Raw genomic sequence first — 16,922 nt, 5'->3', positions numbered from 1 at the left:
CAAATCTGGATCCTGTCGGCAAGCCTACCTAATCCACGAGTCTCTGTCTTCTACCTCCTGCAGTCGTGCAGTCCTTTTCCTAGTGTGATCCAGGGTAGGAGAAGGCCTCCCTGGAGTTCTTCCTCCTGGGTAGTTTAGCGAGTTGTATGAACTATGTATACTAAGTTCTTCTACAGAGACTGACATGATCCAAACACCTCATTGAACCACATAGGAGAAGGAAGTGGTGGCTCAGAGAAGTCAGAAGCATCAGGATCCTGGTAGCAGAAGGGGTCGGAGCAGGACTATATGCAAAGAACACTTGCTCATGCATAAGGCTGACCCCCCATCTACCAGCTGGGGAATGACTTCTGCCTCCTTGGGCCCCATGTGTTTCCCCCTCATCTTTTACCAGATCCTCAAGGCACAGGAGACCTGAACCACATTCCCCCACACAGCTGCATGTACGTGCAGTGTCCGAGATACTCCGAGCTTCTGTGGCACCTTTCTTCTTCTGCTATTAGGTAAAGTGCACCTCTTAATTCTACTGAAAGTTGGAGCCTGGGAATAAAACCAAAGGTGGGCACAGAGCTTGGCGGGGGGAGGACCAGGTAAGTGGGTATAATTGCTGTTTTAAAGCAGCTACATGGTATGTTTTCAGATGTGTGATCAGAGTGTAGTGTTCTGGGACTTTTCTGGCTGTTGTCTTTAGTAAAGATTGTAATTAGCTGCAGGCAGTCTGCACATATGATTCAGAATACTTTACCGGTGTCATGATTCCTGTTCCAGCATATGCAGAATAGTGTTTGGCTGCTGTGTAAATGATGATCAAAATAAAGATGCTTGCATTTTTATTTTATTTTTTTTACTAAAAGTATAAAACATATTTTAAAAAGTACATATAATAATTGACAGAGAATGAGGATTACTATTTACATAAATGCTCTTACGTATAACTCAACCCCTGTCCAACCAGCACAGAGGCTATATATGAAAAGATATTCCGCATGGTCCATGGATACTTTAATACTGATGTCCCCAAAACCTGTAGCAAGAGGAAAGGACCATGTTCCTTCAAAGTTTAACTCAACCCTCCCTTCCCCTCACAACAAAGGCAGGCTGCAGGAACCTATGACTCCATTAATTCATCTTCCGATTTTAAAATGGGTTTCCCTGGCTGTCTTCTGCTCTTCTAGTCTAATAGAAATAATACTGTGAAAGGAGTGGAAAGTTTTTTGAATCGGCTCTCCTCTGCACTGGACTGAATCGTCATCTGCCAGCCAGCCGAGAAACTTTTGGCCCCCATGACATCATTCTGGTCTTCTGCCATTAGCAGAACAGAAACCACTCTTGGTGATAGGAGGCCAGATTTGAAAAAGGTTAATCAGTAGTCCGGCCAATCAGCACCCTCTTTCTAAAACACAGTGGAGAACTCTGACCTTGGTGTGTTGAGAAAGAGCAAATGCTGTTTGACTGGTGCTGATCTCACTGGACGAGACAAGAAGGGGAAAATCAGGGAGCTGCAGAATGGAGGATGTTGCTCTCCTCTCACCCCAGCCCGTTACTGTGAGATAGGCAAGGTGGCCACCAGGGATGTAGCCAGCTACCTGATTGCAGGCGGGCATGAGCCCAAAATGAGTGGGCACAAAATTCATAGTTCCCCTCCCCCCCCTGCTTTCTGTCCCTTCACATCCTCCTACCAACTCAAAATGTTAAATATCAGAGCTGGCAGGAATACTCAGCCCCTGCCAGCTGAAGATTTCCTCCTCAGAAAGCCATGGCAGCTGGTAGCACTCGCTTCGAGCTGATGCCACCACAAGCGGGCTACACATACTCAGTGCTTGTGCATGCATGAAAACCGAGCATGTGCCGAAGGCGTCAGCTTGAGGCAAGTGCTTCCGGCTGATATTTGGTAGAGCACTGGATGCCCATGGAAAAGGAAATCTTTAGCTGGCAGGGTTTAGGGATTCCCACCAGCTACAGCAAGAGGGCCACAATTTTGGGTGGTCCCCAGCCCACCCGTGGCTATACCACTGGTGTCCACGCATGCTGTTTAAATAGAACACGTTTCAAAACGCACAAATACTTTGAAACATACTGCTGGTCTCTGTACAACTCCAGGTCAGCCTTGAACCAAAGAAGCTGGAAGCCCCAACAGGTGGTATCATGCCACAAGATGTCATCTAAGTATCTCTACTACGTCCTTTTCATATATTCGTGTGACTTTCTTTAAAGTGCTCTGTGTTCATTTCACAGCTACGAGCAAGTGCCCAAGTTGATTGTGTCTACTCTTTACCGTCTTCCAGGTTCTGGCATATTACAACTCACAACCCCTGTGACAAAGAAGCATTTCTGGTGCCCTACACTTGTCTGTCTTATCAGTGGCATGCGCTGGTACAGTCCAGCTGTCCAGACCCTGCCTGCTGTAAACAAGAGCTCCAGAAGCCATCGTAGAGCCGTCACGCTGCAGATTCCTTCCTGGCAAGAGTTCTACTTTAGGACGTTCCCTTTTCCAGACTCTCACCGAGTTCTGACGATGGTCCACATCCATAAAATGTTAATATTTAGAACTTGTAAATTTCTGAGTGGCACTGTCCAGCTGAAGAGTTTTAGGATGGCATGTGGATCTCTCTCAAGTGCTAGGTTTGTGCATTAAAAGGATTATAAGGCACGGGCGAGGCTGTCCTGGTTCTTCATCTCCTATCTTTAAGTCTGTTCATGCCGAGAAGCTCCCTGAAAACTCTGAAGAAGGAGCAGAGAGCCAGGAGAGAGAGACTTCCTAGTTCCTTACTAACTGGAGCTTGTCTTCCTCTGTTCCTAAATTAATCAGGATCTCATCAGAAATGAGCTGGCATCTTTGTTACAGGCCATATGCTCAAGCCCAACACCTCAACAGAGTTCAGACACAGTGATCTGCAGAGTATGAGAGATTCCCTTTGGTAGTACCACTTTGGTACATTAGAGTATGGCCGACTCCCAAACTTGAAACAAATACCAGCAGCCCTCTGGTTAATGTGTGCTCATGGTTTGTCCTGGCACAGGCGGACTCGTGGTGGGAGTAGGTGCCGAGAAGCAGCGCAGATTCCCCGTCTTCAGGACACATTGCACTGGCCACAGAAGGATGCAGAAAAGTATGAGAAGCATTAAAGCAATGAGGAGAATGCGTTTCCAGTCACTGCAGCCGCAGCAGAAGCCCCTCAGTCCTGTTCTGCGGGGCTCAGCAGGTGGAATTGGGGTATCTGCCTTGCTCAGTCCAATATCCAAACAGATGCACATCTCATCGATGCTAGGGTCCGAGGTGGAGATTTGCTTATAGCATAGTTTATTGCCTTCGATCCAGACGGGCTCCTCTTGCTGGAGGTGGGTGGGTAAGGTGGACAACATCTCCTGGCTGGTTTGCAGAGCTGGGACCCCCTGCTCAGGAATGGAGGTGGGCTGTCGGCAGAATGGGCAGGGCACCTGATCGGAAGCCTGATCTGGGGGCAGTGCTGCCACCAGCCGGGCCACACATTCCAGGCAGAAAGTGTGAGAGCATTGCAGCCTCTTGGGTGTCTTGAAGACATTGTCATAAGTGGTGAAGCAGATGGAGCACTCGGGCTGGGCATCCTTCGAGTCCACCCTCTGCAGGTCAATGGGCACAGCTCCTGTGTGCCACACCTCAGAAGAAGCAGCAGCAGCCATGGCTCTACATGAGAAGAGATAAGAAAGAAAAGATTAGGCAAAGGATCAAAACTGCAGACGCTCAGGAAAGGAGAATCAAAATCACAATTGGAATAGACTTCAGATTGTTTGGAATAAATTCAATCTAACTTTTTCCAAAATCAAAAGTCCAGCATATTTTTGTATAATCTAATCTAATCTAATCCTTAGGTTTGTATACCGCATCATCTCCACGTTCATAGAGCTCGACGCGGTTTACAGTAGGAGAAATAGGAAAGAACTACAACAGAGGGTTAGAGGTAGAAGTGTGAAGAAAATTTAGAGGACTTGGGATGCCAAGATATAAGAGTTTCCTTGATTCCTAAGTTGGAGGGAGACTTACATTTTTTTGAGAAAAGCCAGGTTTTCAGATATTTGCGGAAAACTTGGAGAGAGCTCAAGTTCCGAAGAGGGGAGGTAAGGTTGTTCCAGAGCTCAGTGATTTTGAAGTGGAGGGAGGTCCCTAGCTTTCCTGTGTGGGAAATGCCTTTTAGCGAGGGGAAGGATAGTTTTAATTTGTATAACACTGCTTCTGTGATAGATTTGGCTCCCGTTGTCTAAGTTGGGGAAGGGGGGTTGGGAGTATGTGTGGTATATGCTTGTTAGGACTCAAGCTGTTGCTTCCACCATTGGCACAAACCAGAAGAAAAGGTGTCTTCACTTTGGTTCCTGTAATTTCTAGCAGAGCCGAGGAGGTATATCACTTTAAGTGGTATCCATGCTGCTTTTGACTCATAGGTGTATTAGAGCTTGCACAATTTCTAATAATAGTAGACAGAGGTGAAACCAGCTTCCTTTCCTGCTGTGCTTATTACCTGAAATGCCTGATTAAATCCCTAAAGGTTATCAAGAGTCACCACTGACTGTGGGAAGGAGAAAGTCTCAGAGGAGCCCTAGAGATGCTGCGTCATGTTTGCTAACACTAACTTCCTCTGGAGCACGTCACCAAGCCAGAATTCCCAGAGAGCTTCCTCATTGGCATGTGGGCTTATTGCTAGAATCTGGTCTTCACCCGAAAACCATTTCAGGCAGAGGAGAGAGCTCCACTCCCCAGTATAAGGAAACTTTATTTTGTTTTCTGGAAATTTTTGCAGGGTTAATATTTCTATTGCTATGTCTGGGAAAACACCTCTTTACACTGAAGGCAGGCGGTAACGTCTCCGTAGATATCAATCTCATCCTCTTGAAGACTACAGAGAGACGGGAGTGGCGAAAGAAGGCAGAAGCAAGAAGGTAAAGAGAGAGGAGAGGAAGAATGAAGTCTCACATGTACACACACACACACACACACTGTTACGTGGAAGAATTGAGTAAGAGAATATTGGTTATTTATCTGCTCGCAATACTCCAGGGTCAGAATTAGAGAATGAGATGGGGACAAGTTTTCCCCCATCCCTACAGGAACTCATTTTCCCGTCCCATCCCAGCGAGTTCTTTTCCTGTCCCTGCCCCATTCCTGCAAGCTCCGTCCTCATCTGCACAAGCCTCAAACCCTTTCAAATCATAAGTAGCAACATTCTAGAGCTCAGATTGTGATGTCATAATGCCTCATTCCACCAATGCCTAAGCTCCGTCCTCATCTGCACAAGCCTCAAACACTTTCAAATCATAAGTAGCAACATTCTAGAGCTCAGATTGTGATGTCATAATGCCTCATTCCACCAATGCCTAAGCTCCGTCCTCATCTGCACAAGCCTCAAACACTTTCAAATCATAAGTAGCAACATTCTAGAGCTCAGATTGTGATGTCATAATGCCTCATTCCACCAATGCCTAAGCTCCGTCCTCATCTGCATAAGCCTCAAACACTTTGAAATCATAAGTAGCAACATTCTAGAGCTCAGATTGTGATGTCATAATGCCTCATTCCACCAATGCCTAAGCTCCGTCCTCATCTGCACCAGCCTCAAACACTTTAAAATCATAAGTGTTCGAGGCTTGTGTGGTTAAGGCAGAGTTTACAGGAATGGGGCAGGGACAAAATTCACGGGATGGGAAAAATTTGTCCCCGTGCTGATGAATACACTGTTCTCGTTATCCACGTGTTCCATATTCATGGCTTCGCTTATTCATGCAAAATACAGAGTAACAGTTTCACTATTCGTGGGCATTTTTACCATGCACAGTGCCTTCCCAGCAGGATGACAATATTTATAGAGCTGTACTTTTACAAAGACTGTGTATAAAATACATTTATAAAATGCAGAATATAATAAGCTATACTCCTTGTGGAATCAACCGCACCCTCCCACCTGGAACATGGTGGAACAACGTTTGCTTAATTGGCAGCTTCTTTACCATTTAACGGCCCTACGGCATGGCAAACTCCATGGCTATGCTCACATTTGGTGTAGATTTCGGGCTTCTGTGGGGGTTGGTGGCAGGGGTGGAGGGGGGTTCTGAGTTGAGCTTGGGGCTGGACTGGACAGACTGGGATTAGGGGGACCCTATTATCTTTCTCTTCCATTTTTTGTTTACGTATAAAATCGGATGATTCTCAACCTTTTGGGTGCTGTAGATATGGTGTTTTGTCCCTGGGGGGAGGGGGAGGGGGGTATTGGCTGAGTTTTGGTGGATGGGTTTTTGTTGGACTGTGGGGATTGCACATGTCTCTGTTCTTGGCTACACTTTGGGCGTTTTCTGGAGTGTGGTGTATTGCTTGTTGTTTACTTGTTGCATCTCCGATGTATATGTACTGTTTGATGTGTTTATTCTAATAAAAGCTTTTATTTAAAAAAAAAGAATATAATAAGCTATTATTTTACAAGAAAGGTACATGAAATGATGAGTTTGTAGTGTTAGGTAACAAACGTTTACTATTAACAGGATCATACAGGAACATAACCCCCTTTCCCCCATAGGATCAGTGGTTCCGCATTGGCATTTTTGGTACACACGAGAACCCCAGCGAATAGCGAGACTGCACTGTACTTATGTACACAGCCACAGAGAGAAAGACACGAGGACAAGTTTTTCCCCGTCCTCCCGGGAACTCATTTTGCCGTCCCGGCCCGAGTTCTTTTCCAGTCCCTGCCACTTTCCTGCCAGCTCCGTCCTCATCTGCACAAGCCTCAAACACTTTAAAATGATAAGTGTTCGAGGCTTGTGTGGTTAAGGCAGAGCTCACAGGAATGGGGCAGAGACAGGGACAGTGACAAAATTCACAGGGACGGGACAGGAAAATTGAGTTCCAGTGGGGAGGGGGACAAATTTGTCCCCGTGTCATTCTCTACCACACAGCTGCCATCCAGTGGGGGAGGGGGGGGGGAAGGGGGCATGCCAACATTAAGCTAAAGGTTTATCTATGGCACGGACAGCCTTGAGCCCCTTGTATTTTTCCTGTCTTCTCCTTTTTTTACCATCCTTCCTCCTCTGACTTCTGCGTCCTGCCTCCTCCTGTTTTAATGATCTGATATTTTAAATCACTCACCCGATCTACTTCCTTGTAAATTGGCTGGTTGTTTTTTTTGTTCAGCCCTAGTACCTCCAGCTCTGCGAGTGGGCTGGGAGAGGGCTATTTTTCCTGCTCTTACTATAGAAGCAGTATCAGGTATCAGGATAGGGCTGGTGATGGGGTGACAGGTACAATTATATTTGATAAGTAATCAAAATGTGATTTAGAGAGGAATGTTAAACATAGGGACAGCAAAGCACCACTGTCAGCTCTGATCAGTTTTCATATTCTAGTTTTAGGAAAAAGAATAAGACGGAGCACACAAAGGTCGAGAGATTAGAAGGTCTGCAAGATAATACAACTGAAAGGGCTTGAAGGACCTCAGATAACGTAGTTCGGTGTTACTACACTGCTCTGCAGGGAGAAAAAGCATTATTAATGGAGTGTGTCTAGCACTGGGGGAAAAATGCTTTGCCCTGGCAATGATACAAGGGAAGAACTTTTTTTATTTTTTTTAAAGTTATGAACATAAGAATAGCCTTACTGTGTCTGACCAATGGTCCATCCATCTCAGTAACTCATCCTCATGGTGGCCAATCCAGGTCACAAGTACCTGGCAAAAATCCAAATACAGTGGTGCCTCGCATAACGAACGCCTCGCACAACGAACGCTGCACACAACGAACTTCATGTCTTGATTCACACAACGAACTTCGTTTCACACAACGAACTTCGTTTCACACAACGAACTTCGTTTCACACAACGAAGTCGCCCGAGCTGCCGATGTATTGCATCCTTCCGCGCAGGCACTGCAGGCAGTCGTTAGTCACTGCGCTTAACTGCCCTCTCTCACTGTATACAGTCGTCCTTTTAAGATAAACTCAATATTTTTTTATATATCATGGCTTCTAAAAAAAGCAGGAAGGTGATTTCTGTTGAAATGAAGCGGGAAATAATTAGAAGGAGTGAATGTGGGGTCAAACAGGGTGACCTCGTCAAAGAGTTTGGCCTCAGCAAGACCACCATTTTCACCATTTTGACAAATTTATCTTTTTTTATGTCATCTTAGCATATTTTATGCTGCAGAACGAATTATTTTTTTTAACATGTATTGTTATGGGAAAACGCGTTTCACATAACGAACTTTTCGCATAACAAACTTGCTCCTGGAACGAATTAAGTTCGTTGTGTGAGGCACCACTGTAGCAATATTGCTGCCGAAAGATCACATACACTGCAACGATATGAAAAATTATGGGCTCCATTGGTATGCCAAGTCCACATTATAAAAGGACCCCTAAAGGTGCAGCAGTTGGATTTGAACCCTAGGGCCCTAACCACTAGGCCGCTCTTCCATTTAGCCCGCTTTTAAGAAATGTTTGGTACAGATGTAAACTGGGAGGAGCTCCTCAGATGCCTTCTCTATTCCCATCTTAGTCCTGCATAAGAGTGTCTTTAATACAGACTAGTCTGGCCCGCGGGAAGAGAAGGGGGTGGGCGGCAAAGGAGGAACGGAGATCGGCGGCGGCAGGAGGAACGGAGATCGTCGTCTGGCTGCGGTCCGGCTTGTGGAAGCGATAGGCTGGTGACGTATTAGCGCGCATGCGCACTCCTTCAGCCATAGACCTACACGCACGGAACACGCAAATAGGAGTGCGCATGCGCGGCTAGCTCTTTATTATATTAGATAAGCAGGCCGAGCTATGATGAGACAAAGCCTAGGGAGAGATCAGAGATTTCTGAATCTCATAAAATAATGCTCAGGGAGGCTCCGAGATAAGGCACGACGCTTTGGTGTTTAGGTGGGACCTCTGCCATTTAAAAGGCATCTTACTGTGACCTACTTTATAAAACCCCAGCATTTTATTTTTAAATTATTAATTCCTTATATTTCTAACAGAATGTTACGATCAAATGAACAGCATTTATTGACGATTCCTTCCCTTAAGATTATTAATACGAGACGACAATTTATTTTCTCTGTTACAGCCCCTCAAGTTTGGAATTCTCTTCCTATTTATTTGAGAGAGGAGCGCAATCTTGACAAATTTAAGAGTAATTTAAAAACGTTTCTTTTTAAAGATGCTTTTGATAACTAATTACCTAGTTTTCTGACTATTTCTTTTTTTGTTGTATAATATCATGGAATTTTTTTATTTCCCCTACCTTATGTACTTTCCTTGATTGTTCTGCTTCTTTTAAATATTTTGTAGTTCACCTACCTTCTTTCCTTATGTTTATCTGTTTGTTAAGTTTGTTAATAGTCCTTTTGGACTCAATTTTGGTTAAATATTGTATTGTTCCCTAAATATTGTAATTTTATTATATTCATCACTTTGAAATATGATTAAGTGATCAATCAAAAACTTTAAACTTGAAAAATTGCAGCCGCCTTGATTCCCAGCATCTGTAATCTCTTTCTATCACTCGAAGTAGTGAAGGCCACAAATCCCACAATGCTTTGTAATGGCCGCTGAAAGTGGGCACTTAAGCATGATCATTTCTGTGCATCAGGGACAGGGAACGGCATGTTCTGTAGCTGCACCCAGTGTTTTAATCTAAAGCAGAGTCTAGGGGTGTTCTGTGTGTGCCAATCAAGTACAGTCTTGTTAATGTAGGCACTTAGAAGATGTTGGCTGGAAAAGACCACTTGGACCAACCAGTCTGCCTATTTGTTGCTGTTTTTGGTCCCTCTGAACCCAGGTACCAAGTTGTAAATGATTTATGGGGGCTGCCACAGGTGTAATTGTCTTCATGGCCATGGCTTGACCAAGGCCACAAAGAGCCACTCTGGAATCTGAACCTGGGTCTTCTGGCTCCCAGCCCCTGCCCATTTTTACCTTTCTTCTAGACGTGTCTTTCAGTCTATGAATTATGCTCTAGTTATGGTTCCTTATAACTTCTGCTGGCAGAATTTTCCAAACGGCTGCTACTATGTCAGCGAAACTTCCTCCAGCTTCAGCTATGTCCCTTTGCTCTTGAGCTATTCAGGCCATGAAAGAAAAAAACTTCTTAAATTTCACTGACACTAGTTAGATAGTTCACTATTTGTATCTTAACTTTCCCTATTCCTTCTTTTTTTCTTGAGGAAATATCTTTATCTCCTTCAGTCTTTGCATTTTGCTGGTTCTCCAATGAAATGCTTTTATTTTTTCAATGTCCTTTTGTAGATATACAGAATTGCACAGTTATTACCGGGAGATCTGTCCAGAAATTTGCACAGAGGTAATATTACTTCCCTCTTCCTTCTAGTGGAACCTCTCTTTATGGGTCAGAGCTCTACTTCAGACTTTCCCAAATTGCTTTGTCATGCTGACTGCGTGCCCTAGCCTGAAGTCAACAGAGATAAGGACCCTCAGGTCTCTTGCTGCATGGTGACTGCTAGTTCTTTCCCTAGGAGTGGAGGAGTGGCCTAATGGCTAGTGCAGTGGACTGAAAGCCTGGGGGAACTGGTCAAGTCCCAGTGCAGCTCTCCGTGACTCTGGGTAAATCACGTAACCTTCCATTGCCCAGGTACAAAACTTAGATTGTGAGCCCACTAAGGACAGAGAAAGTACCTACATATAATATATGTAAACTACTTTGATTATACCACAGAAAAAAGGTATCCATGCAGTGGCGTAGTGAGGAAGATAGAGCCTGGGGCGGTGGCACCTTGCCCCCTTCTCCACCCTCCCTCCCAAACCCCATCTGCTGTGCACCCCTCCCCCCTTTCCCCATACCTCTTTAATTTTCCTGGCACGAGCAGCATTACAAGCTTGTTGCCCGTGTCGCGTCGGCTTTCCCAACGATGTCACTTCCTAGGGGCGGGACCTGGAAGTGATGTCATAGAGAGCTGACACCGATGCGGCCAGCAAGTTTGTGACGCTGCTTGCGCTGGGAAAATTAGCGATGGGAAAATAAAAGGGGTACAAGGGAGGGAAGGGGCACCCATGCATGGCAGGGGGGGTTGAGAAGAAGTGGAGGGGGGGGGGCAGAGAGGAGGATGGGTGCTGGCACCCACACCAAGACAGCGCCCGGGGCGGACTGCCCCCCTGCTCCCACATAATATGCCACTGTATCCATGAGCCCTTACTCTTCAGGAAAATATATATATTTGATCCTTGGATTTCTACATCCCAAATAAATGAATTTGGAAAGTTTGGTTAAAATCTCACTTGCAGCCAGCGTTCGTATCATCTGCAAACAGGCACACATTCCCTTCTCACTTGTCCCCAGTATTAAGTTTCAATTTTATTTAAAATTTTTTATACCGCCCAATCAACCTTCTAGGCGGTGTACAAAGTCATAAAAACATACTTTAACTAAAATACATATTTAAGATGACAAAACATCATTAAAAATAACGATAATTTTTAAAGCATTTAAAACAAACGGGAACAAAAGGTAAAAGGGCAAGAGCTACAATAATCAAGTAGAAAGAAAACATAGGGACCAAAACACAAGGAAGGGTGGCTAAAATTAAAATCAAGCTACGTTGCCCGGAAAAGGACACTTAGGTCTCAAAGGCATCAAGAAAGAGGAATGTTTTTAACTTCGTCTTAAAATGATTAAGAATTGATTCTTCCCGTAAATAGGACGGAATATTATGCCAAAGAGAGGGAGCGCTAACAGAGAAGATGGTACTTTAGAGACGGGATAGAAAGGAGATTTTTGGCAGTCGATCTTAGGGCTCCTTTTACTAAGGTGCGCTAGTGTTTTTAGCGCATGCAGGATTAACGTGCGCTAAACCCACGCTACGCTTCTAGAACCAACGTCAGCTCAATGCTGGCGTTAAGGTCTAGCATGCGCAGCAATTTAGCGCATGCAATTCCGCGCGTTTAAGGCCTTAACGCAGTTTTGTAAAAGGAGCCCTTAGAGTCTTAGAAGGATTATAGGGAAGAAGATTATTAATGAATTCGGTTTGGTAATTTTGTCTAGTTTGAAAGGTTAAGAAAAGAATTTTATTAGTGATTTTGTGTTCTACTGGTAACCATAGTAACATAGTAACATAGTAGATGACGGCAGAAAAAGACCCGAATGGTCCATCCAGTCTGCCCAACCTGATTCAATTTAAATTTTTTTTTTTTTCTTCTTAGCTATTTCTGGGCAAGAATCCAAAGCTTTACCCGATACTGTGCTTGGGTTCCAACTGCCGAAATCTCTGTTAAGACTTATTCCAGCCCATCTACACCCTCCCAGCCATTGAAGCCCTCCCCTGTCCATCCTCCACCAAACGGCCATATACAGACACAGACCGTGCAAGACTGCCCAGTACTGGCCTTAGTTCAATATTTAATATTATTTTCTGATTCTAAATCTTCTGTGTTCATCCCACGCTTCTTTGAACTCAGTCACAGTTTTCCTCTCCACCACCTCTCTCGGGAGCGCATTCCAGGCATCCACCACCCTCTCCGTAAAGTAGAATTTCCTAACATTGCCCCTGAATCTACCACCCCTCAACCTCAAATTATGTCCTCTGGTTTTACCATTTTCCTTTCTCTGGAAAAGATTTTGTTCTACGTTAATTCCCTTTAAGTATTTGAACGTCTGAATCATATCTCCCCCGTCTCTCCTTTCCTCTAGGGTATACATATTCAGGGCTTCCAGTCTCTCCTCATACGTCTTCTGGCGCAATCCTCCTATCATTTTCGTCGCCCTCCTCTGGACCGCCTCAAGTCTTCTTACGGCTTTCGCCAGATACTTTCTCCAAAACTGAACACAATACTCCAAGTGGGGCCTCACCAATGACCTGTACAGGGGCATCAACACCTTCTTCCTTCTACTGACTACGCCTCTCTTTATACAGCCCAGAATCCTTCTGGCAGCAGCCACTGCCTTGTCACACTGTTTTTTTTCGCCTTTAGATCTTCGGACACTATCACCCCAAGCTATATGGTCAAACTTCTTTGCATTAAATGTAATCTTTACTGCAGGGTTCTGTATTATCTGGAGTCGTCTTATTTCTTTTTTAGTTATGCCTTTGTAGAGGGCATTACAATAATCAATGCAGGAAATCACAAGAGAATGGATCAAGATGTTCAGAGAAGCAGGCTCTACCAATTTGGCTGTGGACCTGATTGTACATAGCCGATAAAAGCAGCGCTGGACCACTGTGCCGAGATGGAGATAATTGAATTTACTATCGAAAGTGACTCCGAGTAGTTTTAAAGAGGGCACAACTTTAAGAGGTTGAGTTTTAAATTTAAGAGGAGTCTGCAGAGAAAGTCCTTCCTTGTTGGGAAAAATCATTAATTTGGACTTTTCAATGTTCAAAGAAAGCATATGTAAATCTAGCCAGGAATTGATTTTTTTTTCCCCAAATGTGAGCTTACCAAAATCTTGAACAGGACTGAACGCGACACTGAGCTCTATGGTACCCCGCCGACCACCTTCACTGCTTCACATTGGGCTAGATTCACTAACCTGCCCAAATCAGAACAATCCGTTTCCGATTCAGGCAGGTCTGACGAATTCACTAACCTAAAATATGCAGATGGGGGCGATCGGAGGAACACCCCCATCTGCCTGCACAGATCACGCATGTGCAGACCCGTCCTAGCTGCAACTTTTTTTTTTAACTTTAAACTTTTGCGAGCCTGTGGGTTTAACCCACTTTGGGTTAAAACCACGGACTTGCACAGGCAGTCGGGGCAGGCATGCTTCTATGCGGCGGCAGCAGCAGCCTCTTCCCTCCTTCCCTTCAGTGCGAGCCCGCGGGTTTAAAGCTGGCACTGCACTACAGCGTGCTGCCCCGCGTTAAAACCACGGGCTTGCACTGTGGGGAAGGGCGGCAGAGAGCAGGAGAAATTGGGGCAGGCAGGCAGGCGTGTTCGGGGCAGGCAAGAGATGGGGCTGACAGTTAGAAAGTAGGGTGGCAGGAGGCAGGGCAGTAGCAAAGGGCTTCAGCGATTGGTCCTGAGCATTGCTTTTTGTGAGCCCAGTCAAGATCAAAAAAAAGTTCAGTGAATCGCATCCCTGCCTACTTTGCATGCAGTTCCCCTCATTTGCATGTGCGCACCGGAAGCGGATCGCTACACAGGTTAGCGAATACTGCAGGAGGGAAATCTGATCACTAAGGGCTCGCAAACCGATCGGTACACGATCGGTTTGCTTAGTGAATCTAGCCCAATGTCTCAATTCCTCCACTAATCATTTATGATTTTTCAAAGAAAATAAATTAAACACGGCAATATTTTCCTTCGGAGAAACCACGTTGCTTAAGATCCTATAACCACACTATCTGTCCTTCAGCTATGCCTTAACCACTGATTCACAAAGATTCACAAAGCAAACCGATTGTATACCGATCAGTTTGCGACCAGATTTCCCTCGGGCCCCATTCACTAACCTCTCCTGCGATCTGTACATGCAAATGAGGAGAAATGCATGCAAAGTAGGCAGGGACGCGATCCACAACACAAAATTCTCGGTCTGACTGGGCTGGCCGATCAGCTGAAGAAGCGACTGCTGGGGACCAGTCGTAGACTTTCTTTTCCCACTGTCCAGCTGGGGGGAGAGCAGTGCCTGTTGGCTCCCAGACAAATGAAGCCACCCAGTCTTTAAACCCGCGGGCTGGCACTGCAGGGAAGGCGCAGAGAGCAGGGCATGACCAGCTGAGTGCCGCCGCCACCGGGAAGAGGCTGCCGCTGCTGGGGATAACAGGAGCAGGAGAGTCGGGGCCCGAAAAAACAGTAAAAAAAAAAACCCCCCATGGACACAAAACGCATGTATGGGGTTCGCACACCAGCGAACCGGGCAGGCAGATGGGGGGCGTTCATCTGCATATTTTAGTTTGAAGAATTTGTCGGACCTGCCCAGATCGGGCAGGTTCGTGAATCCAAAATATGCCTTAACTTCTAGATTTTCACTTAGCGACCCAAGGGAAGGGGGCACGCTAGGCTTAAGATAAAGCAGAGCTTCTCTCGCTGTTCTTGTAAATACGCAAATTACCCCCTCCTTTACAAAGCCGCGCCAGCGTTTATAGCGCCGGCCGCCGCTGGTAACAGATCCAGCGCTCATAGAATTCCTATGAGCGTCCAAGCTGTTACCGCGGCGGCTGGCGCTAAAAATACTTAACGTGGCTTTTTGTAAAGGAGGGGGTAAGCTCTTTCCACCCTCGCTCAATGTCCTCATTTCCGAGGGATTATTTTAATATTAAACTTTTCTGAAAACTCCCATAGAGCTGATCGTACACTACCACTGTGATGTCGATCAGATCATAAATCTTTATTAACTGATTTTTTGTGTGTGTGTGTGTGTGGTGGGGGGAGTTGGGGGTGTGGACACAAGACGCTGCTTTGCCAGAATGTGTACAATGTGAATAGGCAGAGCTTTAGTCCTCCAGCAGAAATCCTGTTGATCTCCGTCATGCCCACTTTTGGGGGTCACTTTTTTCCTGGGAGTATGCTGCGTCCTTGTTTATTTACCAACTTCAGTGTGGAGCTGTCCTTATTAAACAGTGTACAGTATACATAATTCTCCCTTCTCAAGGACTGCTATTTGGCATCCAGTCTTTATTTCCTGAATCATTCCTCAGAGTATCTATATTTTGGAAACTCTTGCCATATAGAAAGGTCCTTTTCTCCTCGACATTTGACACTTACATCGTTTGTGGAATGCCTACTGGACGTAGTAAAAGTTACCAAGCATAACATACAGTCCCATTGCTGTGCTGGAGAAACCAACTAAAGTTATCCCCGGCTATGATGCTAAGGATCAAAAGGCATTGGCGCGGATTTTTCAAACCGAGGAGGGCTGAACGCAATACACATCTCCCTTCTCTGGGCACAGCGAACGCTCTTGATCCTGGGAGGGCTTGGAACCCACAGAGTGGGCTCCTTATGGGCCGTGGGTAGGGACCGCTTAACCCTTCCGAGATTAACCCTCAAAATACGGAATGGTTTTGGGGGGTGGCACTCTTGAAGGGTATAATCCAAAGTTAGACGTAGTTTAAAAAAACACATTTTTTTGCGTTCTTTTAAGACATTTTGCGCTCTTGGCCCAGATTAGCCACCGGATCCTGAATTCTCTAGTTCGAACGGTTTTCAGTCGCTTTTTTTTTTCATTAAGAGAAAAGTTTGGTCCCTGATGGAAGGGCTTCCTCGGAGTGGCTGGAGCTGTGCAATCCCAGGTCCTTCTGCTCTTTCTGGTCTCTGGTCTTTGTTTTTGAGGACCCTGTGCCCAGTGGCTCCAATGCAGCCACCAACTATTTCTTCCGCCCGTGTCACACAGCCACAGCCACAGAAGCTGTAAGTGGAACCGGCGCGGTGCGTTTGCTGCACTTACCTGTTTAGTCCTTGGCTTCGGGGCCTGGGGGCACGTGCGGCTCTGTTTCACTCCGGGCCTGGGCTGCAGCAGGCGCTCGACATGTCGCGGGTCCCGGTGGAGGGGCTGGATGCAGGGCCTGGGAGGCTTCCGAGTTGCCCTTGAAAAGCGGTGCGGTGCTGCTTGGCTACTGGCAGCTGTCTGCCCTGGCAGGTGCTTTTATAGGCGGCGGCCTTGTGCAGGTGACGCACCTGTAAGGGACTGACTGACTTCTTTCCAGACTTCACCGCTAGAGGGTGCCCTGGTCTTCCCTAGCAGCCGGCAAACTGAAAGCCTTTCCAGGAACTTTTTCTTCGCTATAAACCTGGTTCCCACAGGTGTTTTTTTTTTTTTTTTTTAAATATAATGAAGTGTTTGGATTTGGGACTCTGCTTCATAAATAATATTACGTTCTGCTAGAATATGACTTATTCTAACTTGCATAGCCTGTTCCTGTATTACCGTAATTACCCCTCCTCCCATCCTGACCATGTTGAGCTACAGTTGGAACCAGGGCAGGATTAACCAATAGCCAAGTAGGCACGTGCCTAGGGTCTGAAATTG

The 16,922-nt window shown here is 45.7% G+C and overlaps 1 protein-coding gene across 1 annotated transcript; it reads right to left on the bottom strand.

Moving 5' to 3' along the window:
* Positions 1–790: 790 nt before the first annotated feature.
* RNF223 (ring finger protein 223) lies at positions 791–16,527 on the bottom strand. Its single transcript, XM_033922849.1, has 2 exons — positions 16,341–16,527; positions 791–3,664 (listed from the first exon to the last, which is right to left on the bottom strand). Exon 2 carries the CDS (start codon positions 3,658–3,660, stop codon positions 2,989–2,991), a length of 672 nt encoding a protein of 223 aa, XP_033778740.1. The 5' UTR covers positions 3,661–3,664; positions 16,341–16,527; the 3' UTR covers positions 791–2,988.
* Positions 16,528–16,922: the final 395 nt, after the last annotated feature.

This window comes from Geotrypetes seraphini, chromosome 15 (assembly GCF_902459505.1).
Source record: "Geotrypetes seraphini chromosome 15, aGeoSer1.1, whole genome shotgun sequence".
Classification (NCBI taxonomy): domain Eukaryota; kingdom Metazoa; phylum Chordata; class Amphibia; order Gymnophiona; family Dermophiidae; genus Geotrypetes; species Geotrypetes seraphini.
The sequence above is the reverse complement of the archived record's forward strand: the minus strand, read 5'-3'. Positions and strand labels throughout refer to the sequence as shown.

Bases quoted from the DNA above. Each gene is read 5' to 3' on its own strand.
- RNF223 (XM_033922849.1), bottom strand. From the start codon at position 3,660: ATGGCTGCTGCTGCTTCTTCTGAGGTGTGGCACACAGGAGCTGTGCCC.